Source organism: Gorilla gorilla, chromosome 3, assembly GCF_029281585.2.
Source record: "Gorilla gorilla gorilla isolate KB3781 chromosome 3, NHGRI_mGorGor1-v2.1_pri, whole genome shotgun sequence".
Taxonomy (NCBI): Eukaryota; Metazoa; Chordata; class Mammalia; order Primates; family Hominidae; genus Gorilla; species Gorilla gorilla.
Genome location: NC_073227.2, coordinates 10,794,859 through 10,818,706, shown reverse-complemented (window position 1 = coordinate 10,818,706; position 23,848 = coordinate 10,794,859). Strand labels below are relative to the sequence as shown.

At 40.2% G+C, this 23,848-nt stretch overlaps 2 protein-coding genes across 4 annotated transcripts in view; both read left to right on the top strand.

Moving 5' to 3' along the window:
* Positions 1 to 3,592: 3,592 nt before the first annotated feature.
* Positions 3,593 to 15,178, top strand: HAUS3 (HAUS augmin like complex subunit 3). Of its 3 annotated transcripts, XM_031010403.3 has the most exons (6): positions 3,599 to 3,675; positions 3,936 to 4,207; positions 4,634 to 5,688; positions 6,683 to 7,122; positions 9,258 to 9,486; positions 13,523 to 15,178. In XM_031010403.3, exons 3-6 carry the CDS (start codon positions 4,780 to 4,782, stop codon positions 13,754 to 13,756), a joined length of 1,812 nt encoding a protein of 603 aa, XP_030866263.2. In that variant the 5' UTR covers positions 3,599 to 3,675; positions 3,936 to 4,207; positions 4,634 to 4,779; the 3' UTR covers positions 13,757 to 15,178. The 3 variants fall into 3 exon arrangements, with proteins under 3 accessions (XP_063561139.1, XP_030866263.2, XP_018881157.2); XM_019025612.4 differs by lacking the exon at positions 3,936 to 4,207 and having other exon boundaries at positions 3,601 to 3,675; XM_063705069.1 differs by lacking the exon at positions 13,523 to 15,178 and having other exon boundaries at positions 3,593 to 4,207; positions 6,683 to 6,790; positions 9,258 to 9,377.
* Positions 15,179 to 15,262: 84 nt separating this feature from the next.
* The window catches only part of POLN (DNA polymerase nu), a 154,065-nt gene continuing 145,479 nt past the window's right edge, over positions 15,263 to 23,848 (top strand). Inside the window, exon 1 of the mRNA XM_063705148.1 lies at positions 15,263 to 16,585. Coding sequence (XP_063561218.1) covers positions 16,448 to 16,585 — 138 coding nt within the window. The 5' untranslated portion in view covers positions 15,263 to 16,447. The remainder of the gene's footprint in view (positions 16,586 to 23,848) is intronic.

Sequence of the window (23,848 nt, the reverse complement as noted above, 5' to 3'; positions counted from 1 at the left end):
CTGGGAAGTGGGCCCTGAGCCCCCTATATCCCTTCCCACCACATTTTTGCTGAGATTATGGTCACCCAAATTAGGCGCTGGAATCATCTGGGCTAATCGCCACAGGGCCTTCTCGCATTGCTCCTTCCTCCTTTCCTAGTTTTTGGCCAGGTCAGCCCTGTACACACCGGCCTCATGGGGATCTTTCTAGAATGTAAATGGTTATGCCACTGGCCTGCTGAGCCTCAGGGGTTCACAACTCCTCTTCCTGTCCTGAGGCCCTTTCTGACACCCCACCAGTCCCAGGCTCCTCTGCCAGCCCTTGTGGTTCCCATTCCTCCCCACTTCAAAGGCCCTCTCCACATGGCCACCTTGGTGAATGAACTCTGTCACCTCCTTTGGGCTTGTGCTGACCCAAACCTGCTCCTGAGTTTGGGGACTGAGTTCTCACTTTGTCACATGAATGTCAACAGGATGGAAAACAAACTCTTTCCCAACCCTATAGTCTTCTACTTTCTTCTTAATAGGAAGGATTAGTAGGAAGAATAGGAAGAAATGCCACTCCCTACTCAGCTGGAAACCCCGGAGTCTCTCGGACCCAGGCTAGTCATCAGGCCCCAGGCTTTGCCGGCTCCTGCAGCTCTCTGTCCAGCTCTCTCCTCCTCTCCTACATGCTGCAAGAGTGGTCCTGTATCTTGTCTCTTACCACCTTTTGTCATTTTTCATCTTGCAGAATTGTGCTTCTAACATACATCTGAGAATTCACTCTCCTGCTTGAAAACAGCCCCCATTCTCCATTGCTTGCAGAATAGAGTCCCACAAAATTCATGGAAAACTACATCTAAAAGAAATAATCTTTAGCATCTGACTGTTACTTCTAACGTTTAAAAACAGAAAAGATACTGTCCAAAACCTGAAATATTTTTTAATACTAATAGGAGAAAATCGCTTCCATAGGAAGGAGAAAAAGCAAACAGCAAAAACACTTGATCCTCACAGCTCTGTCTTTAGGTCTGTTTAGTCCATTATATTCTCATGGGCTTTTTCAGGGAGGATTAATTCCTGGGTTCCATTTATCTTTTGACCTTACTAAAACTCCAAATAATTTTGACTGCTGAAAAGAAAGCTTACCCTGGAAATACATGTAACATACTTGCTTTCTTAAATTCCCAAGGCAAGCTGAAGAAAACTTTCCACGTCTGTATAGTTAAACCTATTGTGTTTGTCATTTGTACTCCAGGGGCTGATACTGTTGTAATTTTTACTTAATGGTTTTATGGCTTTTATGGTCTCATAAACACCTTTCCAACAAATAACTATGGTCAGCAATTCAAAATCAGATGGAGAATTAATTTGTGGCCCAAGAAACCACCCAGGAGTCACTAGGAAAGTGGGTTTCTAGAACGGCCTCCAGGGCTCTGGAGTGCACCCCTCCTGCCCTCCAGGGATCTCTTTCTATAAAGGAGCCCCTTGTCTTTCTGCCGTCTTTAATGCTGTCTCCTCAGAGTTCCTCCTTGCAGTCTATAAATATCCCCGAGTTCCTCTCATTTTCAAACAAAACAAAATAAAAAATCCTCCCCTCAGCCCTGCATTCCCACCCCCTCAGCTTGTGTTGTTTTGCAGGCTCTCTCTCTGTCTCTCTCCTCTGTCTCTCTGTCTCTCTGTGTCTCTGACTGTCTCTGTCTCTCTCTGTCTCTGTCTCTCTGTGTCTGTCTCTGTCTCTATCTGTCTCTGTCTGTCTCTCTGTGTCTCTGTCTGTCTCTGTCTGTGTCTCTGTCTCTCTCTGTCTCTGTCTCTCTGTGTCTCTCTGTCTCTGTCTCTCTGTGTCTCTCTGTCTCTGTCTCTGTCTCTCTGTCTCTCTCTGTCTCTCTGTATCTCTCTCTCTCTGTCACACTCCTCCCACCCAGTCTTTGCCTCATCAGCAACATTTCTGGAAGGCATTGCCTGCGCAGCTCCCACTTCCTCCTGTCCAAACTGGCTCAACTCTGTCCCCTGATGCACACCCCCGACCTCCAACCCTGGGCTGCAAGGGTCCTCCCACCAGGCCTCCCCGTTCCAGCATCCCTGGTTTCCCTGCCTGCAGATTGGGCACCATTCTGTGAATTTTTTCCCATCATGTTTGTTTTTCAGATCATTTTAGGCCTTATTGACTTTTAAAAGAGGAGGAAAAAAACGTGAAACAAGTGAAGAATGAATAGGAAATATCTTTGACTCGATCAGATTACAATATTTGCCTTAGAACATTCTTATTTCTCTCCTTAAAAATATTAAGAAAAACTATCCAAACGACTTCTACCTAGTCACCCTGGACTAGGACATTGTCTAACAAGCCACCTTTAGGGTCATTTGACGCTGAAGGGAGGGAGTACTATTATATTTACCCATGACCAAAGCCCCTGCTAACCTGTGGAAGACTGAGGAGTGGCAAAGGATTTTTGTTTGGTAGAGATGCAAACGAATTCTGTCCAATAGAGAGGTCTGGTTTCACTGGGCTGTAGGGCATCAGCCAGATTCACATGAAATTTAGCAATCTCGTTTCAGTCGTCTTTCACTGACTGCCATCCTCTTTGGAAATGGTGTACCATCCTCCTTGAGTTAAATACATCGATGTATTCAACTCAGGCCACTCCGTTTATTTCTAACATTTTGAAAAGGGAATTGTGGAGGAAGTCAGCTTTTTTTTTTTTTTGAGACGGAGTCTCGCTCTGTCGCCCAGGCTAGAGTGCAGTGGCGCGATCTCGGCTCACTGCAACCTCCACCTTCTGGGTTCAAACGATTCTTCTGCCTCAGCCTCCCGAGTCGCTGGGATTACAGGCGCCCGCCACCGCGCCCGGCTAATTTTTGTATTTTTTAGTAGAGATGGGGTTTCACCATGTTGGCCAGGCTGGTCTCGAACTCCTGACCTCATGATCCACCCGCCTCGGCCTCCCAAAGTGCTGGGATCACAGGCATGAGCCACCGCGCCCGGCCGGAAGTCAGCTTTTACATAGTGTTCAGGTGAGGGATTAGAAATTAAGTGTTTTTGCAAAATAAAGTTCATTGTAAAAGATTCTAAGCGAACAATCCCTAACCCTTAAAATGTACCAGGCATTGGTCGGGCTGCTGTGGATGTGGGAACTCGTCTCTCTCAGGGGCGAGCGCTATCACCGCCGGGCTCCAGCCTGTCTCCCAACCACCAATCTGTGCCGCTCTTTGTACCCTTCAAAAGTGCCTTCAGAGGGTCTAGATTGAAGTACGTGGCAGGGCAGGCCTGAAGCACAACTGACGGCTCCGTTGAGAGCAGGCCCGCAGCTTCAGCTCTCCAGAGGGCGCCCCACCGCACCACTCTGCACCCCTCTGCACCCCGTTCCTTGCCCAGGCTCCGCCCCCTGCCCAGGCCCCGCCCCTGTCCAGGCCCTGTCCCCGCCCTTCCCGGCCCAGACCCCGCCTCTCTCTGCCCTGCGCCCCGCCCAGGAGGCAGGATGCCCGCAGCGGCCGGGGGCGGAGCACCGCCTGCTCAGCTCCACCCCATAGTCCAGCCTCGCCGACTCCGCCTCTTTTGACACTACGCCTGCGCAAACAGTCATCCCCCACGAGCACGCCGTCGCCTTGTGCGCTTGCGCGCGTCCAGGCGCTCCCGTCAGGCACTGCGAGGCGCGCGGGGCACGGAGGGCGGTGGCGGCGGGCTCCTGTGAGAAGCGAGTGGAGCTTCCTGAGGTGACTGACGCGGGCCTCGGTTCTGGGCGCCGGGGTGTGGGGCTGGAGGAGTGGCCGCGATCCCCGTCTGCACCCAGGTGCCTCTTTTTTTTCCTGCGCTCCTGGGGGCTCCTTCCAGGTGCTCCAGCAGCTGCCCGGGGATCACGGCCCGGTCCGCTGGGCGAGGAGCTGGGGCGGGGGCTGTGCGGGGCCTGTCACCCCCGTCTTCTGCAGCTCGGTGTCGACGGCGATTCGGTGGGCTTGTGCGTTTGTTTTGTCAGCGTGCTTAGGTGTCACAGCTGGGTGACCCTCGGAAGGAAGGTTTTGCCGCTGGCGCGTCAGGTGTGTCACGGCCTTGGGACACACGGATCCCTGGGGCCTGCGGCTGCCTCAGGGGTTCGCGCGGCCCTGGCGTCGGGGCTGCCTCAGCGCTGGCTGAAGGCCGGCCCGAAGCACCCTTAATTGTGGCCGCGCGCTTCCCTGCTGCTCCTGCTGTTCTCCGCGTCGCGGTGGTGGACTCTGGAGGTGGAGCCTTGCCCGACGAGTCGTTGAGGTAAATATTTAGTTGATCTTCAGAAGATGTGCCATGCTTATTTGCGTTTTCTTACGTACGGAGGGCAGGGAAGAGAGGCTGCCTACCCTCCTGGTGGCTTGGGTTTGTTTGGATCCATTTATTTTGAATTAAAAACAAATGTTGCTCTATAAAGTGTAATGCATTTTAAACCATTTTATCTTTGGAAAAAAAGATAAAATGGATCCAAATAGATCCACTTTCTTGTTAATTAATTTTCGTTACTGTTGCGGTTTTCTGAGAACTAGCCTAATTGTCTCTGTTTCTCTTTATCATCATCAAACATTGCAGCTACGACTACCTGTCAGTTATCCCGCTCTCGGATATCATGTGATATTTGTCTGTGTCTTCTTTTTAAAAACACTGTCGTCATATTTGTGGTCTAATACTTGTTTTCTTCCCCCCTAGGAGGAATCATTATAGATTCTAAAAATATATTTTCCCTTCTCTGTGGACTTGGTATAAAACGTAGCTTTTTTTCTGCTTGGATTTATTTTCTAAAAATCAACACCGTAAACCCATATCAGATACAGCAAAATTGGGGTAGTTAAACCATGAGTTGTGGAAATGAGTTTGTGGAAACATTAAAAAAAATTGGTTATCCCAAAGCTGATAATCTTAATGGAGAAGACTTTGACTGGTTGTTTGAGGGCGTTGAAGATGAATCGTTTCTGAAGTGGTTTTGTGGGAATGTGAATGAACAGAACGTGTTGTCTGAAAGAGAATTGGAAGCTTTTAGCATTCTTCAGAAATCAGGCAAGCCTATTCTAGAAGGGGCGGCGTTGGATGAAGCTCTTAAAACGTGTAAAACTTCTGATTTGAAGACACCTAGACTGGATGATAAAGAGCTGGAGAAATTAGAGGATGAGGTTCAAACTCTACTGAAATTAAAGAACCTAAAAATTCAGCGACGTAATAAATATCAATTGATGGCTTCAGTAACTAGCCACAAATCTCTGAGGTTAAATGCTAAAGGAGAAGAAGCCACTAAAAAGCTGAAGCAGAGTCAAGGAATTCTAAATGCAATGATCACTAAGATCAGTAATGAACTTCAGGCTCTTACTGATGAAGTTACACAATTGATGATGTTCTTCAGACATTCTAATTTAGGTCAAGGGACAAATCCACTGGTATTTTTATCGCAATTTTCCTTGGAAAAATACCTAAGTCAGGAAGAGCAAAGCACAGCAGCATTAACTTTGTATACCAAAAAACAGTTCTTTCAGGGTATACATGAAGTAGTTGAAAGTTCAAATGAAGACAATTTTCAACTTTTAGATATACAGACACCATCTATTTGTGATAATCAAGAAATCCTTGAGGAGAGACGACTAGAGATGGCTAGACTGCAGCTCGCATACATTTGTGCTCAACGTCAGTTAATTCACTTAAAAGCAAGTAATTCGAGCATGAAGTCAAGTATAAAATGGGCAGAGGAGAGTCTTCACAGCCTAACCAGCAAGGTAAGCATAAGAAATGAGATTGGATTCACATCGTAATTATTGTTAGGAATAGAGGATATAATATTGCTGTTAAAGTACTTTAGAATGGTGCATCTAAGAAGAGATTACATTTTATTTTCTTTGTTCAGTGCTTATTTGTGATCTGTGTCAATGTTTCATACAAATAGATCCATACGTTAATGGAGGGCAGCAATAGTAATTATAATCTCTACCATATTACCTAGTTTATTTTAAACAAAAGTGCTTTAATTTGCATTCTGAATTTTAAATTTGTGTAATGCAGATACAGACTGGACTGAGATTTTCTTTTTAAGATGTGGCTAGAAACTAATTGCTTTATTATGGGTATTCTGCCTCGTTTGCTCCAACCAGAGCATAGTGCTAATGAAGTCAGAGGTCCAGGTTCAGTAGACTGAAACTGATTTCTTTTTGAGAATATATGGATAGATGTATTGCAGATGTCTGTCTGCACTCTTGGAGAGCTTGTTTTCTTGGTAATATAACTGCTAGATACTGGAGTAAAAATGTAACTTTTCTGAATCAGAATATCAGCACCAAGTTAGTTTCTATAGCTGACACAAAATTTGAATGATACAGGAAATCCAATAATTACGTAGAAGTGCTAAAATCAGCTGGCCAACTAGGACCTATTGAGGTAATTTTAACTTAAGAAAAACTAGTAACATATACTTGGATTCAGTGAATAGTGTCCTATTAATAATGATTCTGATTAAAAGAAGTATAATAAGATCTCTATTTTGGTAGCCGTTACTATATATATGGTAGTAATAGCAGTAAAATTTAGTAATTCATACCCTTGACTTAGTCCACATTTTTCCCTTTTAAACTGTAATTTTTGTTTATATGAATATTAAATTAGTTTTCATTCATTGAGCTTATTATCTGGTCACCTAAAGTGGAAAGTGAAAATAATCTTAAGATGATTTCAAATTTAGGCATACAGTTTGAAATGTAATTGCTTTTCTTTGTATAGGCTGTGGACAAAGAAAATTTGGATGCTAAAATTTCTAGCTTGACCAGTGAGATTATGAAACTTGAAAAAGAGGTCACTCAAATAAAAGACAGAAGTTTACCTGCTGTGGTAAGAGAGAATGCCCAGTTATTGAATATGCCAGTGGTAAAGGGAGATTTTGATCTGCAGATTGCTAAACAAGATTATTATACAGCAAGACAAGAGTTAGTTTTAAATCAATTAGTAAAACAAAAGGCATCATTTGAACTTCTACAGTTATCATATGAAATTGAATTAAGAAAGCATCGGGACATATATCGTCAACTTGAAAGTTTGGTTCAAGAACTTAGTCAAAGTAACATGATGCTCTACAAGCAATTAGAAATGTTAACAGATCCATCGGTTTCTCAGCAGATAAATCCAAGGAATACCATTGATACTAAGGATTATTCTACTCATAGGTACATATGCTTCATTGTTTCTTTAGTAAATATTTCCTTTTGTTTTTGCAAAATACTAGAGAGAGTTTGAGCTAAAATTTTGGAAGTTTTTAACAATTCTTTGCATTTCACTTTTGGCCTTTCTATTTTTTTTCCATTTTCATATGCCTTTTTTTTTCATTTTTAGTTTTTTTGCTGCCTTTTCCATTTATGTTAGATCTGAACATAGCTACTTTATAGCTTAAGTGGATGAGTTGGAGGAATGAATGGGTTTATTCCCCTTTAGGCATCATTATTTATACACCTTATTTTAGATTTGGGGCAGGAAGTTTGAATACAGCTCAGCATAGTAGGTGTTGCTGGGCAGGGGATTGACTGCATTTGGAGAAGGTAGCAGTAGAGAGGGGAGAAGACTTCATTTTTATGTGTAGTCAGGAGAATCATTGAGAATGAATGCTAGCTCCCAAGCTTCATCTGGATGTCTGAGCAATTGATGGCAGAGGGATACTGAAAATTGGAGGGCTAAAGTAGTCGTAAGACCTCAAAAATCTGGCTCCTACTCCTCATTTTTCTCCAGGACTAGGGTAAAAGCGTCTAATCTTTTTGTTTTCTTATTAGTAAAATGAGGGGCCTGGATAGGGTTGCCTCATTGCACAATTTCAGGGGGTACCACTGACATTATGATCTATGTGAATGATACCCCTGGAATTGTGTAGTTACATCTATAAGACTGTAATTGGCAGCTTTGGGATTGAACCAGTTTTAGGAAGTCTGTTACAACTTGATAAAATAACTATTTAAAAAATTCTGAGCAAAAGTTTACTATTATAGCTATTTATGTAACTGTTTACATTTTACATTGTTTAAATTTTACATTTATTTTTATATTTTACATGGTTTACAATTTTAGTTTTTCTCTTTTAATCCCACCACAATCCTGTAATATAGGTAGGTTAAGATGTGTAGTAGTTAAGATGTGGAAATAAGTCTCAGAGATTGATTTGCCCTAGCTTTCACGTAACAGAAAACTCAGACCTAGATCTAGGTCTTCCGTTTCAAATTCATTGCTTGCTTGCTTGCTTGTTTTTTCCTTCCTTCCCTCCTTCCTTTCCTTCCTTTCCCTTCCTTTCTCTCTCTTTCTGTCTTCTTTCCCTTCCTTCCCTTCCCTTTCTTTCCTTTTAAGACAAGGTCTCACTCTCTTGCCTAGGTAGGAGTCCAGTGATGTGATGATGATAGCTCACTGCAACCTCCAGCTTCTGGGCTCAAGTGATCCTCCTGCCTCAATTTCCTGAGTAGTTAGGACTACAGGCACGTGCCACCGTGCCTGGCTAATTAAAAAAAAAAAAAAAATTTGTAGAGATGGGGCTTCAGTATGTTGCCAAGTCTGCTCTTGAACTCCTGGGCTCAAGTAACCCTCCCAACAATGCTGGGGTTACAGGCATGAGCCATAGCCTGTTGTTGTTTCTGCTACATCATAGTTATATTCTATGAGACAAGTGTTTTCTTCGGAGGTTATCTCTGAAGTGCACTTTGAAGTACGTTAGTGGCAGTTAAAGTTAAGAAGAATTTTATATCTAAAACTTGGATGGTGGGGAAACTGGGAATTCAGTAATAGACTGTTTATCTAATGTAGTAGTTAGAATATATATTTCTGTACTGAAATAGTATTACAGTTAGAATGGTTTCAGTTGCTTGATTTTTGCAGGTACACAATAATAATAATAATAATTATTATTATTATTATTATTTGGAGACGGAGTCTCACTCTGTCGCCCAGGCTGGAGTGCAGTGGCACAATCTTGGTTCACTGCAACCTCTGCCTCCCGGGTTCAAGCAATCCTCCTGCCTCAGCCTCCCGAGTATCTGGGACTATAGGTGCATGCCGCCATGCCCGGCTAACTTTTTTTTTGTATTTTAGTGGAGATGGGGTTTCACCGTGTTGCCCAGGCTGGTCTCGAACTCCTAAGCTCAGGCAATCTGCCCGCCTTGGCCTCCCAAAGTGCTAGGATTACAGGCGTGAGCTACTGTACCCGGCCAATGTTTTTATAAGTTGTTACTTAGCTATCCCCACAAGTGCCCCAATACAGTGGATTGTAATTTTGAAAATGATACTGACTTGATAATTTTTCCCTATAATTTTAATTTTTACATTTTAGGCTTTACCAAGTTTTAGAGGGAGAGAATAAGAAAAAAGAATTGTTTCTAACTCATGGAAACCTCGAGGAAGTGGCTGAGAAATTGAAACAGAATGTTTCTTTAGTACAAGATCAGTTGGCAGTATCTGCTCAAGAACATTCTTTCTTTCTGTCCAAACGGAATAAGGATGTGGACATGCTTTGTGATACTTTGTATCAAGGAGGAAATCAGCTTTTGCTTAGTGATCAGGTGGGTATTTGCCATAGTAGTTAAAAATGCTTTTTAAAAAAATGCTTGTTGTAAAAGATATTAAAGAAAATGTTAACATGAGGAAAATATTACCCCAATTTCATTGCCTTAATATAAAGTATATTTCTATATCTCCTAATTTTTGTTCACATATAAATATGTTTTTCAGATAGTTTTGATGAGTATGCACAGAAATTTAAAAATGTATATAATTTTTCAGACACAAAAGGATATGTAATGTTTATATTAGTGTTAAAAAAATAAAACCGCCTCTGTATTTTTTTTTCACTCATCTTAGCAAACACAGGATTGCCTTTATAGCTTTAAAATCCTCTGTGTACACTTAATGGTACATGCTCCTCCTAATATAATTCCTCTCTCATCCTCAAAGAGTAACTACCATGCTTAATTTATTCATTATTTTCTTGCTTTTATGTATAGTTTTATTACACACATATACACACATATATATATATTCCTAGACTGTGTATTTAGTTTTGTATGTTGTTGAACTTTATGTGCTGTTATTATACTGGTGGTGGTATACTAAAGGCATGTATATTGAAGGTATGTATCCTTCAATGACTTGCTTGCTTTTTCAATGGCTTAATATGTTTTTGAGACTCACTCATGTTGATACACGTAAAGCTATATAGTTCATTCATAGTTTTCTCTTTTGTATAGTTAGTATTCCATTATATGATATTCCACAATGAAATTATCTGTTAGATTGACAGACATTTAGGTTATTTACAGTTTTTGTTACTATAGATCATACTGCTATGATAGTCTTATATGTCTCACAGCTGCACAATTCCAGTTTCTCCACATCTTTGCCAACACTTGTTATTTCCTGTGGTTTTTAAAACAGTAGCCATCCCAATGGGTGTGAAGTGGTATCTGTGATTTGTTTTTTGAAAGGTCTCCCATTACTGATTTTTGTCTTCTTGATCTATTGAGAATTGTATAAAAATTCCCACTGCGATGGTGGATTTGAAAATTTCTCCACATAGGCCGGGTGCGGTGGCTCACGCCTATAATCCCAGCACTTTGGGAGGCTGAGGCGGGTGGATCACAAGGTCAGGAGTTCAAGACCAGCCTGGCCAAGGTGGTGAAACCCCGTCTCTACTAAAAATACAAAAATTAGCTGGGCGTGGTGGCGGGTGACTGTAATCCCAGCTACTTGGGAGGCTGACGCAGGAGAATCCCTTGAACCCGGGAGGCAAAGGTTGCAGTGAGTCAAGATCGCGCCACTGCACTCCAGCCTGGGCGACAGAGCAAGACTCGGTGTCAAAAAAGAAGAAAATTTCTCCATGTAGTTGTATATCATTTTTTTCTCTATGTATTTTGAGTCTATTTTATAAATTATATCCAGGTTTAAAATTGCAGTGAATAATTATCCTGGTCATTTTAAATTGCAGTGAATCAAAGCATTTAGCATTACCTAATGACTATTCCTGGTGATGCTTTTTCTCTTGATACTGTTTTGTCTAATATTAATATTCCTTTGCCATTTTTCTTTTGCTTAGTAATGTAAGGCATATAGTTTTCTTTTCTTTTCACTTTTCCAGTAAGTTTTTGTTATTAGTTAAGTCCTGATTCACGGACCCAGGGTAGGGATCATCATGTACCCAGGTCCCTGTTTACCACCCTGGGAGAAGGATGGAGAACAGAGGAAAGGTGGGGTGGAGCCAGTTCAGATTTTCCCAGGAAACGGGCCTTTGTCCTAGGTCAAGACCAAGGATATGGGGCAGAGGGACTTGCACACATGCCAGTACCATTTGCACACAGAGACATCACCCCCTTTAGCAGTCATTGCCGTCTTGGAGTGGTAGAAGTCCAGGTAGTTTTGCCAGCAGTTCATGTTCTGGTTCTAGTTGACAAAGTGGCTGTCAAATGGGACAGTCATGTAGTTCTTAATTTTGACCTTCATGTCTTCTGCCATGGTGCAAACTTCTAAAGACCCTCAGCAAAGACCATAGTTTTGTTTTTACTTAGCATGATGAAATAAACATTTTTACTCTCTGAATAGTTTTCTTAACTTTTAATGTTAACTATACTGTCTTGATTTAATTACTGTGCCATCAATTTTGTAGCTGGTTATTGTTATTGGGTATTTTGATAGTCTTCATTTTTTTCTTTTGTTTGCTCTTGAACAATATCATATGTATCTTTGTGTATATAGCTTTTTGTTGTTGGATACTTTCATCTGGATACATTCTTGGAAATAGGATCATTGGGGTTTTTTGTGCCAGGGTGGTATATACACTTTTTTTGCCTTTGATATGGCCAGATTGCTTTTTAAAGGAGTTTATAATGCTACCAGCACTATTTAAGTGTCTACTAGACACCATTGACCATATGGCACGCCATCATTTTATGAATTGCCAAAAAAGAAAAACTCTTCGTTAAACCAACACAATGTTTTCTTATTAAGAATTTTTGTTTTTCATACTTACTAGAAAAGATCTTTTTAGATGTAGGTAGACATAGATTTTTATCATACCACTCTTGGGCATATGTTAAAAGGAAAAAAATAAGTCAATTTAAATGGTTAGGGTAGTTCTAAAGCATCACATTTCAATGTTCAATTCTTCTGTTATTTTTTGACTCAGAGTTGTCTGTAATTTTCCACACTGTATATCAGGAATGTTGATGAGAAAGTATTTCTTAAGAGTACCTGGCCAGAAACAATCATATGATGTTCTTGATTAAGATGCATCGTCATTTCAGATATGTTAAAATGTGAAAAAAAATGCATTCAAGAATCACTAAAATATGGTAATCTCACTCTAATCTTATCAGTGGGTATCATTAGTGTTTTTCCCTAGCTCAATGTGATATAAAATGCCATATCAATTTTAACTTGTGTTTCTATTATTAATGAAGCTGAACTTCAGTATCTGTAGCAATATTGTTTTAGCAACTGTATGATCTTTAGTATTTAATTGAAGGTAAAGATGAGATTGTTGTTTCTCAGTATATGCAAGTTTACCAAGTTTGTCTTAGAGGATATCACTAAATGTAGATATAATGTCGAAATTACTTGATTTTCAAAAGTATGTATTTTAAGAAGTACTCCTCTGTGAATTGGCATTTATGACAGGTCTTAAGTAGTCATTCTTGAACTTGTACATTTGAATCATCAGGGAGCGTATCAAAACGTAGGTTCCTAGCTCTGTACAGAGATTAAGTAATTTAGTCTAGTTGGGGGGGTACAGGAATCTGTATTCATAACAAGTACCTCAGATAATTATGATACTTGTCGACCATGCCTAGAAGCTGTGGAAAATTGAGGGTAGTTAGAGCAACACATTTTTCTGAGAACCTCTTTGGTGATACTGGCTAAAATTTATAAGTAGAATGCTTGATTAGAAAGCTATGGAAAGTTGTTAATAATCTGGTTTAAATGCTAGACACTGAGGAATTTGAATTTACTGTAATAAATATGAAGGGTCGGCATGGCTAGATTCTTGAGCAGGAAAATTATATGATTAGTCAGGATGGTTTTCGTGGAATGTCATGTGTAATTCTATTTGGTAAGGCAATATGAAAAAATGAAAAATGGAGATTTGTGTTGAGCTAATTCTCTTTTATTGGTCTTCATTTCAACTTTCTCTGTACCTTCTGTCTAGAATAAACAGAGAATAGGCTAAAACAAGGTTTGATTTATTAAGCAGAATATAAGCTCCATGAGGGAGATTTTGTTTATTCTTGTATCAGTAATCTCTAAAACAGTACTTGGCACAATAGCATTTGTTGAATATATGAATGCACAGAACAGCTTACATATCAAGTACACTTCAGGAAGAGTTTCCTTTGAATCACTTAAAATTACCTATCAGAAGTTGTTGCAATTAATCTTACTTAGAATTTATATTAAACCTGTTATGGATTTTAAATCGAGGTTTATTTATTGCTAAAATTGTGGAAAGTTATTAAGTCCTTTAAAGTCTTTCCATGTAAATTATATTTTAATTTTATAATTGGTGTTAGGAATAAAGTTTTAATTTTTATTTTTATTTTCCTTTTTTAGGAGTTAACAGAGCAGTTTCATCAAGTTGAATCTCAACTGAATAAGCTAAATCATCTCCTCACGGATATTCTTGCTGATGTGAAGACAAAAAGAAAAACTTTGGCAAATAATAAATTACATCAAATGGAAAGAGAATTCTATGTATATTTTTTAAAAGATGAAGATTATCTGAAAGATATTGTGGAGAATTTAGAAACTCAATCAAAGATTAAGGCTGTTAGTCTTGAAGATTGAAAATTACTGAAAACTGAATATTACATGTCCTCTTTTATTTATTAGAAGACTGTGTATAATAAACACTACTAAATTTTTAAAATTTGAGGTCAATGGAACATTTCATTTGATGAATTCAACTATTATATTAATTTGGCTTTTTTCTCATGTAGTACATTCAGAATACCAGTGCTTTTTATGACTTGAGCATGTGTTTAGTGGTACTTACTCCTGGTAATTTTTTACTTACAGGGAAAAAGCATTATTACATAATACAAATATTTTTTAATATAGTTATCTCTCTACTTTTTAGAAATAGAAATTTTCTGCTGTTAAATTTTTTTTGAGACAGAGTCTCACTCTGTCTCCAGGCTGGAATGCAGTGGCACGATCTTGGCTCACTGCAACCTCTGCCTCCCGGGTTCCAGTGATTCTCCTGCCTCAGCCTCCCAAGTAGCTGGGACTACAGGCGCACACCGCCACACCCAGCTAATTTTTTTGTATTTTTAGTAGAAAAGGGGTTTCACTATGTTGGCCAGGATGGTCTCGATCTCTTGACCTCTTGACCTCTTGATCCCCTCTCCCAGCCTCCCAAAGTGCTGAAATTACAGGCATGAGCCACCACGCTCAGCCGCTATTAAATATTTTAAAATGTATAGAACTTCTAGTCAGCATTTTTAAATCTGTAGACCTTAATATGTGAAATAGCCAAGTCCCCTCATGTTTGACTGTCAAATAAAATTCTGCTGCTCAAATTGTATTCCTCCATAATACCCTGCTATAGACCTTTAGGCTGTTTTAATGTCCCTACTTGTACCACAGAGTATTAGGACTTCTTGGCCTGCCTTCATTCATTTTAGAGTCTGAATTCTGGGGACTCAAAAGTTTCTACAAGACAGCTGAGCAGTGCTTTGACTTTAATGAGACTTACACGTCATAAATGACTTTCAAATGAAATTTGAATTTCAAAATTCTGTAAAAGTGGTTGCTCAAAAGATGTATGATACTATTTTAATCAGTTTAACAGCAAAAATGTTTAATTGTATTTAACAATGGTATTTGGGCAGCCAGAAAATATTTTAAGCGTTGCTCTAAAATAATTTGAAGTAGCTCATCTGTTATTACATCAGATGCTTCTTGAGTGCCCAATTTATACATGGCCTGTGATAAATACCATGTGAGCTTTGTAGGAATACCTTGAAGAATATTCCTCACCAGTTTGTAATATGGAATGCCAATCTAAAAACTACATGTTTTGGGTGGTCTTTATGGAATTTTTTAGCTATAACCATCAGAAAACAGGCATACCTAGATGACAGATGAAACTTCTTGATTTTTGAAACCCATTGAACAAAAATATTTTGCCAATTATTGTGTTTATGTTATTTAAAATTTTATGTAAACCTTAATTTTGTAGGAATAAATTTTAAGATTTTGCTATCAGCTCCCTATCACCTGAGCAACTTTATTTCTGTTGTATGTTTTTTTCTATTCTATTTTGGGATAGAGAATTTACTTAAAATTTTTATTTTCTCCAAAAATGTGGAAAATATGTCACCTGGTTTCCTGGTTTATGGTAGCATATTCTGTTTAAATTAGTGTCACATATTTAGATGTGTGGCCCGATGCTTGATTTATTTAATTAGTTAATTTTTGAGACAGAGTCTAACACTGTCGCTCAGGCTGGAGTTCAGTGGAATGATCTCGGCTCACTGCAACCCCTGCCTCCCAGGTTCAAGTGATTCTCCTGCTTCAGCCTCCTGAGTAGATGGGATTGTAGGCGTGCACCACTGCACCTGGCTAATTTTTGTATTTTCAGTAGAGACGGGGTTTCACCATGTTGGTCAGGCTGGTCTCAAACTCCTGACCTCAAGTGATCTACCCGCCTTGGCCTTCCATAGTGCTCGCGTTACAGGTGTAAGCCACCATGCCCCTGCCCAGATGCTTGATTTATACTGTCCCCACCCAAACCTTGACTTGCTCAGCCCAGGGGGCCAGCAGGGCAGATCAAGGCATGGATGGTAGTTGTGTGTCTGCCATAATTACCCAAGTTAGTTATAATCATTGTGTTACTAGATAGGTTTATTTGAAGATTTATTTATTTATTTATTTATTTTGAGACGGAGTTTCACTCTTGTTGTCCAGGCTGGAGTGCAGTGGCATGATCTCAGCTCACTGCAACCTCTGCCTCCTGAGTTCAAGTTATTCTCCTGCCTCAGGCCTCCCGAGTAGCTGGGATTACAGGTGCTGCCACCATGCCCGGTTAATTTTTTGTATTTTTAGTAGAGACGGGGTTTCATCATGTTGGCCAGGTTGGTCTCGAACTCCTGACCTCAGGTGATCCACCCGCCTCAGTCTACCAAAGTGCAGGGATCACAGGCATGAGCTGCTGCACTCAGCCTATTTGAAGATTTAATACCATTTTTCAAACCTCAGGAAGTATTTGAGTAGATTGCTTCTAAATTGGTCACCTAGAAAATAAGTTATCTATTTACTATGATACCTGGGTTAAGCCTCTAGCTATTTTGCTTTTTTCTTTCTATCTATATTATTGGATGATTGATGCCTATTTTCTGTGGTTATGAATATAGACATTTTAAATCAAAGTTGGTATATAAATTTTTGAAAATAATTGTATTTCCTGTTTTATAGTCTTAGAATTAATATATGGGATTTATCTTATGTTAATCTTACATTTAGGATTTTGTGAAAATGGAAAATTATGAGGCATTGGTAGGCTTTGATCTCTGTAATACACCGCTCTCCAGTGTTGCTCAGAAGATTATGTCTGCTATGCATTCAGGTGATTTAGTGGATTCTAAGACTTGGGGAAAGAGTACAGAGAGTAAGTAATTTTTATGAACCTTTCTTTCTCTTGATACTTTGAATGTTAATTGTTCTAAAGACTAAGAATTGATAATGGAATGCATGTAGACAGATGAAGCCCAGCTCCCGCCCCTTTTACACTCATTCAGTGCAGACTGAGCTTTTGCTTGCTAACTTTCATGTTCCCTTAACCTTCATGGCTTTAAAAATGTAACATTCTCTTCCTTATTCCAGGTATTTCTGTCAAACATTCCCTTAGAATCTGGATCAGGTATTTTAGTATCTTCAAAAGACATGCTTTAATCTTGGTTCTCAGGTCATCAAACCTGTACATAGTATTTGCTCTTTTGTGTGGTGAACAAGAGATATGTTTTTGACAATATGTGTATTATACTGCTATAGAAATGTAAACTCTTAGGTGGCAAGGATTATTGGATCAGTGTATATGGGTTTATGATGTGGTATAATAGTGAAAGCAGTGGGGCCGGGTGCGGTGGCTCACGCCTGTAATCCCAGCACTTTGGGAGGCCGAGGTGGGCGATCCTGAGGTCAGGAGATCGAGACCATCCTGGCTAACACGGTAAAACACTGTCTCTACTTAAAATACAAAAAATTAGCTGGGAGTGGTGGCAGGCGCCTGTAGTCCGGCTACTTGGGAGGCTGAGGCAGGAGAATGGCATGAACCCAGGAGGCGGAGCTTGCAGTGAGCTGTGGTCTCCAGCCTGGGCGACAGAGTGAGACTCTATCTCAAAAAAAAAAAAAAAAAAATGAAAGCAGTGATATGCTCACAAATGTCACTGAAATGTTTGTAACATCAGGGCTTTTGGTGTTTTTTTTGTTTTGTTTTTTGTTGGTTTTTTTTTTTTTTTTTGCTACTAGCAGAGCAGTTTTTATTTTAAATTTGCAAGCCTGGGCCAGTAGTTTGTGGTTGGTTTCTCTTTCTACAAAATAAGGTATAAGTGAGTGAGATATAATTGAGTAATGAAATTGCATTGAAATAATTGAGAGTATTGCCGAATATTAGCACAAAAGCTCTTATAAACACATCTTAATTAAGATACATTTGCACTTAACGTTTTGATCCATTCATATTCAGGCATCTGTTGCTTATATACTTTATTATAGTAGAAGTCACTAATAAACTGGTAAGAATTTTTGAGTGTGAATTACATGCCTAGCAATTGATAGTGTAAGACACTATCATAATCACATTATTCCATATTTTTTTGAATAATAGAGGGTGCATACTTGACAGAGGTGGAAATATACTCCCCTTCAAAAACCGGTAAGAATAATGAAATGCCTCTGGCAGCTATAATATGAGGCTCTGATGAAAAATTTATGACAGTCAGTCCATCTCATGTAAGCTCTTATTGTTGTTCTAAAATACATTGTTAATGCCTGGGACGATCACTTGAGCCCAGGAGTTTGAGTCCAGCCTAGGCAACATAGCAAGATCTCATCTCTGAAAATAAAATACCCCATTAAAATTCTGGCTTTTGTTTGTTAAGGTTATTGAGAAGATAATAGAAAAAGATATGATACTACTTTTCTCTCTTGGATTTGGAAAAATAGTGGAATTTTCGTAAGGATTTTGTATTTTCTATTGCTGTATAACATTATTAATACAAACTTACTGGCTTAAAAAACACAATTATTGTTGTACAGTTTCTGTGCCTCAGGAGCCTGGACCTGACTCTGCTAGGTCCTCTGCAAGGGTGGACTCCAGGTGTCAGCCAGGTCTGGTGTCTCTCCTGAGGCTGCAGTGGGGAAGCATTCTCATCTAAGCTCACATGGTTGTTGACAGAATTCAGTTTCTTATAGACTTTCAGACCAAGGGTCTCAGTTTCTCACTGGCTGGTGTCTGGAAGGCATCCCCAGTTCCTGTCATGTGATCCTCTATGTGGGCAACCTACAATATGGCAGCTCACTTTCCCTAGCAGCACTGACATTACAGTTTTATATAATGTGATCACATATATGCTGCTGCCTTTGGTGTGTTCTGTTGGTTAGAAGCTAATCAATAGTCCCATTCACACTCAAAGCGGTTTGGGGTTATGTGAGGACATGATACCAAGAGGCAGGGATCATAGGGGCCACCTTGGAGTCTTTCCACCACAGATTCTCACCAGTTTTATTCCTTCATCATATGAATCCAAATTAAAGTTGGATTGCTGGTGGATTACTGATGAGTGATGCTGGACCTAAAGTTTTAATTGACTCTGGATTCTTGTGAAATACTGAGCTGTTATGTCAAATTCGTCTAAGAAAAATATTGTAAATTAGCCTTTCATTTCCATGAGCCTATTTCATACCAAATAAATATGGAAATTCAACTCAGCAATTAATGGAAATAAACTACACATATTTACTTTTACAAACACTAAGTCACACCAAACTGTATTAAACCTGTGATACTTGTCATTTTGGGGTCTAATTTTCTTATCTGCTAGACTGACTGAGGTGACTCAAGATACACATTCAGTAAAGATTGGACTGTTATATCTTCTTGAAACAAGTATAGATCTTTATTTAGAAACACTTTGTCATGAAAAACACTAAAAATGCAAAACTTAAATTAATGTAAGAGAACATCCATGTAACTACCACTTACATTGCCAACACCTCAAAATTTACTTCTCAATTAAAATCTCTCCCTGCTCAAATGTAACCATTAATTATCCTGCCTTTTATGGCAACCACTTCATAATCATGGGCATTTTAAATTATTCCAGATAACTTTTTGGCAGCGATTACTCATTTCTTACCACGTTGAATCCATCCTTGTTTTTTGAGGCACACAATTACACTACATGGCTCAGTCTTGTTGCAGTCAGGTTTGACCAAGTGGCCAGGTGCCTGTCAGTGAGTTGTGAGCTCAGCGGGTGCCATTTCCAAGGGAGGCTCCAAGACAGCCTGCCTGCTTCTCTGGCCTCTTTGCTTCCCATCGGTTGGAGCTGAAATGATTCTTCTCCAACCCTGCAAATGATAACAGTGTCCTAGAGGATTGTGGAACAACATGCTAGAAGGATCCTGGGCCCCTGAGTGACTTTAAAAAACAGCTATACCACCTACTGAGACCATTTACCTCAGAACATGAGAGAGAGATAAACTTACTTTTTTTTTTTCGAGACGAGGTCTTGCTGTGTCGCCCAGGCTGGAGTTCACAGGTCATTGCAGCCTGAACCTCCCAGGTTCAAGCAGTCTTCCCACCTCAGCCTCCTGAGTAGCTGGGACTACAGGCACTTGCCACTGTGTCTGGCTAATTTTTTATTTTTGTGTGGAGACGAGGTCTTGCTATGTTGCCCAGGCTGGTCTCAAACTCCTGGGCTCACACGATTCTCCTGCCTCAGCCTCTCAAAGTGCTGGGATTATAGACATGAGCTACTGTGCCTGGCCTACTATTTTTTTTTAGTATTATAAATTTTTTCCACAACATTTTTGGGGAGTCTCTTTGTAATACATTAGGAAAAGTGTTTTTTTTTTTTTTTAGAAAAAACAAACAAAAAACTAAAATCTGTAATTCCACACAATTTTCTTTTCTTTTCTTTCTTTTTTTTGAGTTGGAGTCTTGCTCTGTCACCCAAGCTGGAGTACAGTGGTGCGATCTCGGCTCACTGCAACCTCCCCCTCCTGGGTTCAAGGGATTCTCCTGCCACAGCCTCCTGAGTAGCCAGTATTACAGGCGCCCACCACCATGCCTGGCTAATTTTTGTATTTTTAGTAGACACGGGGTTTCGCCATGTTGGTTAGGTTGGTCTTAAACTCCTGACCTCAAGTGATCCACCCACCTCGGCTTCCCAAAGACATTTTTCTTAAATTTTTTTTTTACATATTTATATACATGCATACATACATCATTTTAATATAAAATTGTGAGAAGGTTCAAGTTTTTTTTTGCTTGTCGAACCCTCTCCCTTATTGTTAACCCATGTTAACAACTTAGTATGTGCCTTTTATATTTTTGTTAATTTTTTTCTATGATTATAATTTATGTGGTTGGACAGTCATGCGTTGCATAATGAATGATGTTTTGGTCAACGACAGACCGTATATATGTTGGTGGTCCCATAAGATTATAATGGATCTGAAAAATTCCTGTCTCCTAGTGACATCATAGCTGTCCTGTTATCATAGCACAATGCATTACATTTTTTTTTTTCCCAAGACAGAGTTTCACTCTTGTCACCCAGGCTGGAGTGCAGTGGTGCAATCTCAGCTCACTGCAACCTCCACCTCCCAGTTCAAGTGATTCTCCTGTCTCAGCCTCCTGAGTAGCTGGCATTACAGGTGCCCGCCATCGCACCTGGCTAATTTTTGTATTTTTGGTAGAGGCAGGGTTTCACCATGTTGGCCAGGCTGATCTTGAACTCCTGACCTCAGGTGATCCTCCCACCTCGGCCTCCCAAAGTGCTGAGATTACAGGCATGAGCCACCGCACCCGGCCGCATTATGTTTTTGTTGTGATGCTGGCGTAAACTAACCTACTGCACTACCGGGTGTATAAAAGTATAGCACTCTGTATATAGTATATAGCTATGTCATACAGTCAACTTACACAAACCTAGATGGCATAGCCTACTACACTGTACTATACTATGTATAATTGTATATACAATTATATGTAGTACAGAGTACTTGAAAACAAATGACTGTGTTACTGGTTTATATATTTATGATACTATATATACTTTTTATCATTATTTTAGGGTATACTCCTTCTTATGAAAAAAAAGCTAATTGTAAAACAGCTCCAGGCAGGTCCTTCAGGAGGTATCCAGAAGAAGGTACTCTTATCATAGGAAGTGACAGCTCCATATGTATTAGTGCCTCTGAAGACCTTCCAGGGGGACAAGATACAGAAGTAGAGGACGGTGATACTGATGCTCTTTACCCTGTGTAGGCCTAGGCTAATGTGTGTGTGTGTCTTAGTTTTAAGCAATAAAGTTAAGAACATTTTTTAAAAAGTTAAATATCTTAATAGAGAAAAGGTTATGGAATCAAGATGTGAAGAAAAAATATTTTTGTTCAGCTGTACAATGTGTTTTTGTCTTAAGGTAAATGTTATAAAAGAGTTCAAAAGTTTAAAAAATTTAAAAGTGTATAAAGTAAAAAACGTTATAGTACATTGAGGTTAATTTATTATTGAAGAAAGAAAATTTTTAAAAATAAATTTAGTGTGTCCTAAGTGTATAGTGTTTGTGAAGCCTACATTAGTGTACAGTAATGCACTAAGGTTTCACACTTACTCCCCACTCACTGATTCACCCAGAGCAACTGCCAGTCCTGCAAGCTCCATTTATGGTAAGTGCCCTATATAAGTACCATTTTTTAATCTTTTATACTGTATTTTTACCTATGTTTAGATACACAAATACTTACTGTTGTGTTATAGTTGCCTACAGTATTCGGTGCAGTAACATGCTGTACAGCTTTGTAGCCTAGTACGTGCTGTACAGGTTTGAGCTACAGGCTAGATCATACAGCTTAGGAGTGTAGTAAGCTATGCCATCTAGGTTTGTGTAAGTTCACTATATGACAGCAGTCCCCAACCTTTTGGCACCAGGGACTGGTTTCATTGAAGACAATTTTTCCACGGGATGGGGGTCGGGTGGATGCTTTCGGGATGAAACTGTTCCACCTAAGATCGTCAGGCGGTAGATTCTCATAAGGAGCTCGCAACCTATTCCTCGCCTGTGCAGTTCACAGTACTGTTCTTGCTCCTATGAGAATCTAATGCTGCTGCCTATCTGACAGGAGGCGGAGCTCAGGTGGGAATGCTCACTCACCTGCTGCTCACCTCCTGCTGTGTGGCCTTGTTCCTAACAGACTACAGACAGGTAGTGGTCCTCAATTCAGGGGTTGGGGACCCTTGATCTATGATGTTTTCATAACAATGAGATCGCCTAATGATGCATTTCTCAGAACATATCCCTGCATGACTGTAATTATGGCTTGTATATATCTGTGCCAACCCAACCTCCCTCGTCAGGTGGCATTGGTTGAGGCATTTCTTGCGATGTATCACATTTCAGCTTCCCCAGGCTCCATTCTTCTGATCTCCAAGGCCACTCCCCAGTAAACTTTCTGCTGACAAATCTCAGTCTCAGGGAACCTGATCTGCTACAGTTGGTGGCAGGAGTGGTCTGAGAAAGTAGACATGTGATTTTGGAGTTTGGTCTCCCGCAGGTAAGCTGGCACTGATGACCTCATCACAAGTTGTGGGTGCAATACAAATGGTAGCAGTGGAGTTAAAACTTTGGCTCAAGGTGGGTTTGTCTGGCTTACTAGTGGGAGCAGCTGCACCAGCTGGGACAATACTGCACATCTGAGAAGTACAAGGCAGTTGAAGACAATGGAATTGGATGGCTGTGGCTGGGAATAATAGATCCTGTGGAAAAATACAAAAAAGAAAAAAAGGCCGTAGGTGATAAGCAATTAAAGGCTAAACGTGAAAGCCAGAGGGCTTCCTGGGCAGCCTATAAAGTGACAGCCTGCAGCCGTAGACCCAAGACTTAGTCCTGATTGCTCCAGAGAAACTTGAATTTTCAGCCCTGGTGGTGTGCTAGGGGTTTTTGTTTTGTTTTGTTTTTTGTTTTTTGATGATACCTAGGCTGGAGGTCCGATCAGGCTCACTTTAACCTCCGCCTCCGGGCCTCAGGTGATTCTCCTGAGTAGCTGAGACTACAGGCGTGCGTGCCCGGCTAGTTTTTTTGTTTGTTTGTTTGTTTTTTAAGTACACATGGGGTTTCGCCATGTTGCCCAGTCTGGTCTCGAATTCCTGGGCGTCTTGAGCCTACCAAAGTGCTGGGATTACAGGCATGAGCCACCTCCACCTGGCCAAGATTAAGGTCTTGATCTGAAGAAAGAGGGACCAGACCCTGAGATACAGGATGGGAACCTTTGGATTGGTATATTTAAATCTTGATTGAAATACCACAGGGAGCCAAGAAAAAAAAAAAATCTTGAGGATCAGACCAGCTTAGGCAACATGGTGAAACCCGTGTGAATGCAAAATAACAGGCAGGTCTCAATTTAGAAAGTTTATTTTGCCTAGGTTAAGGACATGCCTATGACACAGCCTTAGGAAGTCCTGAGACGTGCCCAAGGTGGCTGGGGGTAGTTTGCTTTTAAACATTTTAGGAAGACATGAAACCTCAATATGTGTAAGATGTAATTGGTTCGGTCTGGTAAGGCGGGACAACTCGAAGAGGGGGCTTCCAGGTTAGAATTAGATAAGAGGGGCCAGGTGCGATAGCTCACCCCTGTAATCCCAGTATTTTGGGA

What these genes read in the sequence shown, in the direction of transcription:
- HAUS3 (XM_031010403.3), top strand. Translation starts at nt 4,780, where the DNA reads ATGAGTTGTGGAAATGAGTTTGTGGAAACATTAAAAAAAATTGGTTAT. An exon ending in TTCACAGCCTAACCAGCAAG is followed by an intron (nt 5,689 to 6,682) that starts GTAAGCATAAGA and finishes TTCTTTGTATAG; the next exon opens with GCTGTGGACAAAGAAAATTT. An exon ending in AGCTTTTGCTTAGTGATCAG is followed by an intron (nt 9,487 to 13,522) that starts GTGGGTATTTGC and finishes TTCCTTTTTTAG; the next exon opens with GAGTTAACAGAGCAGTTTCA.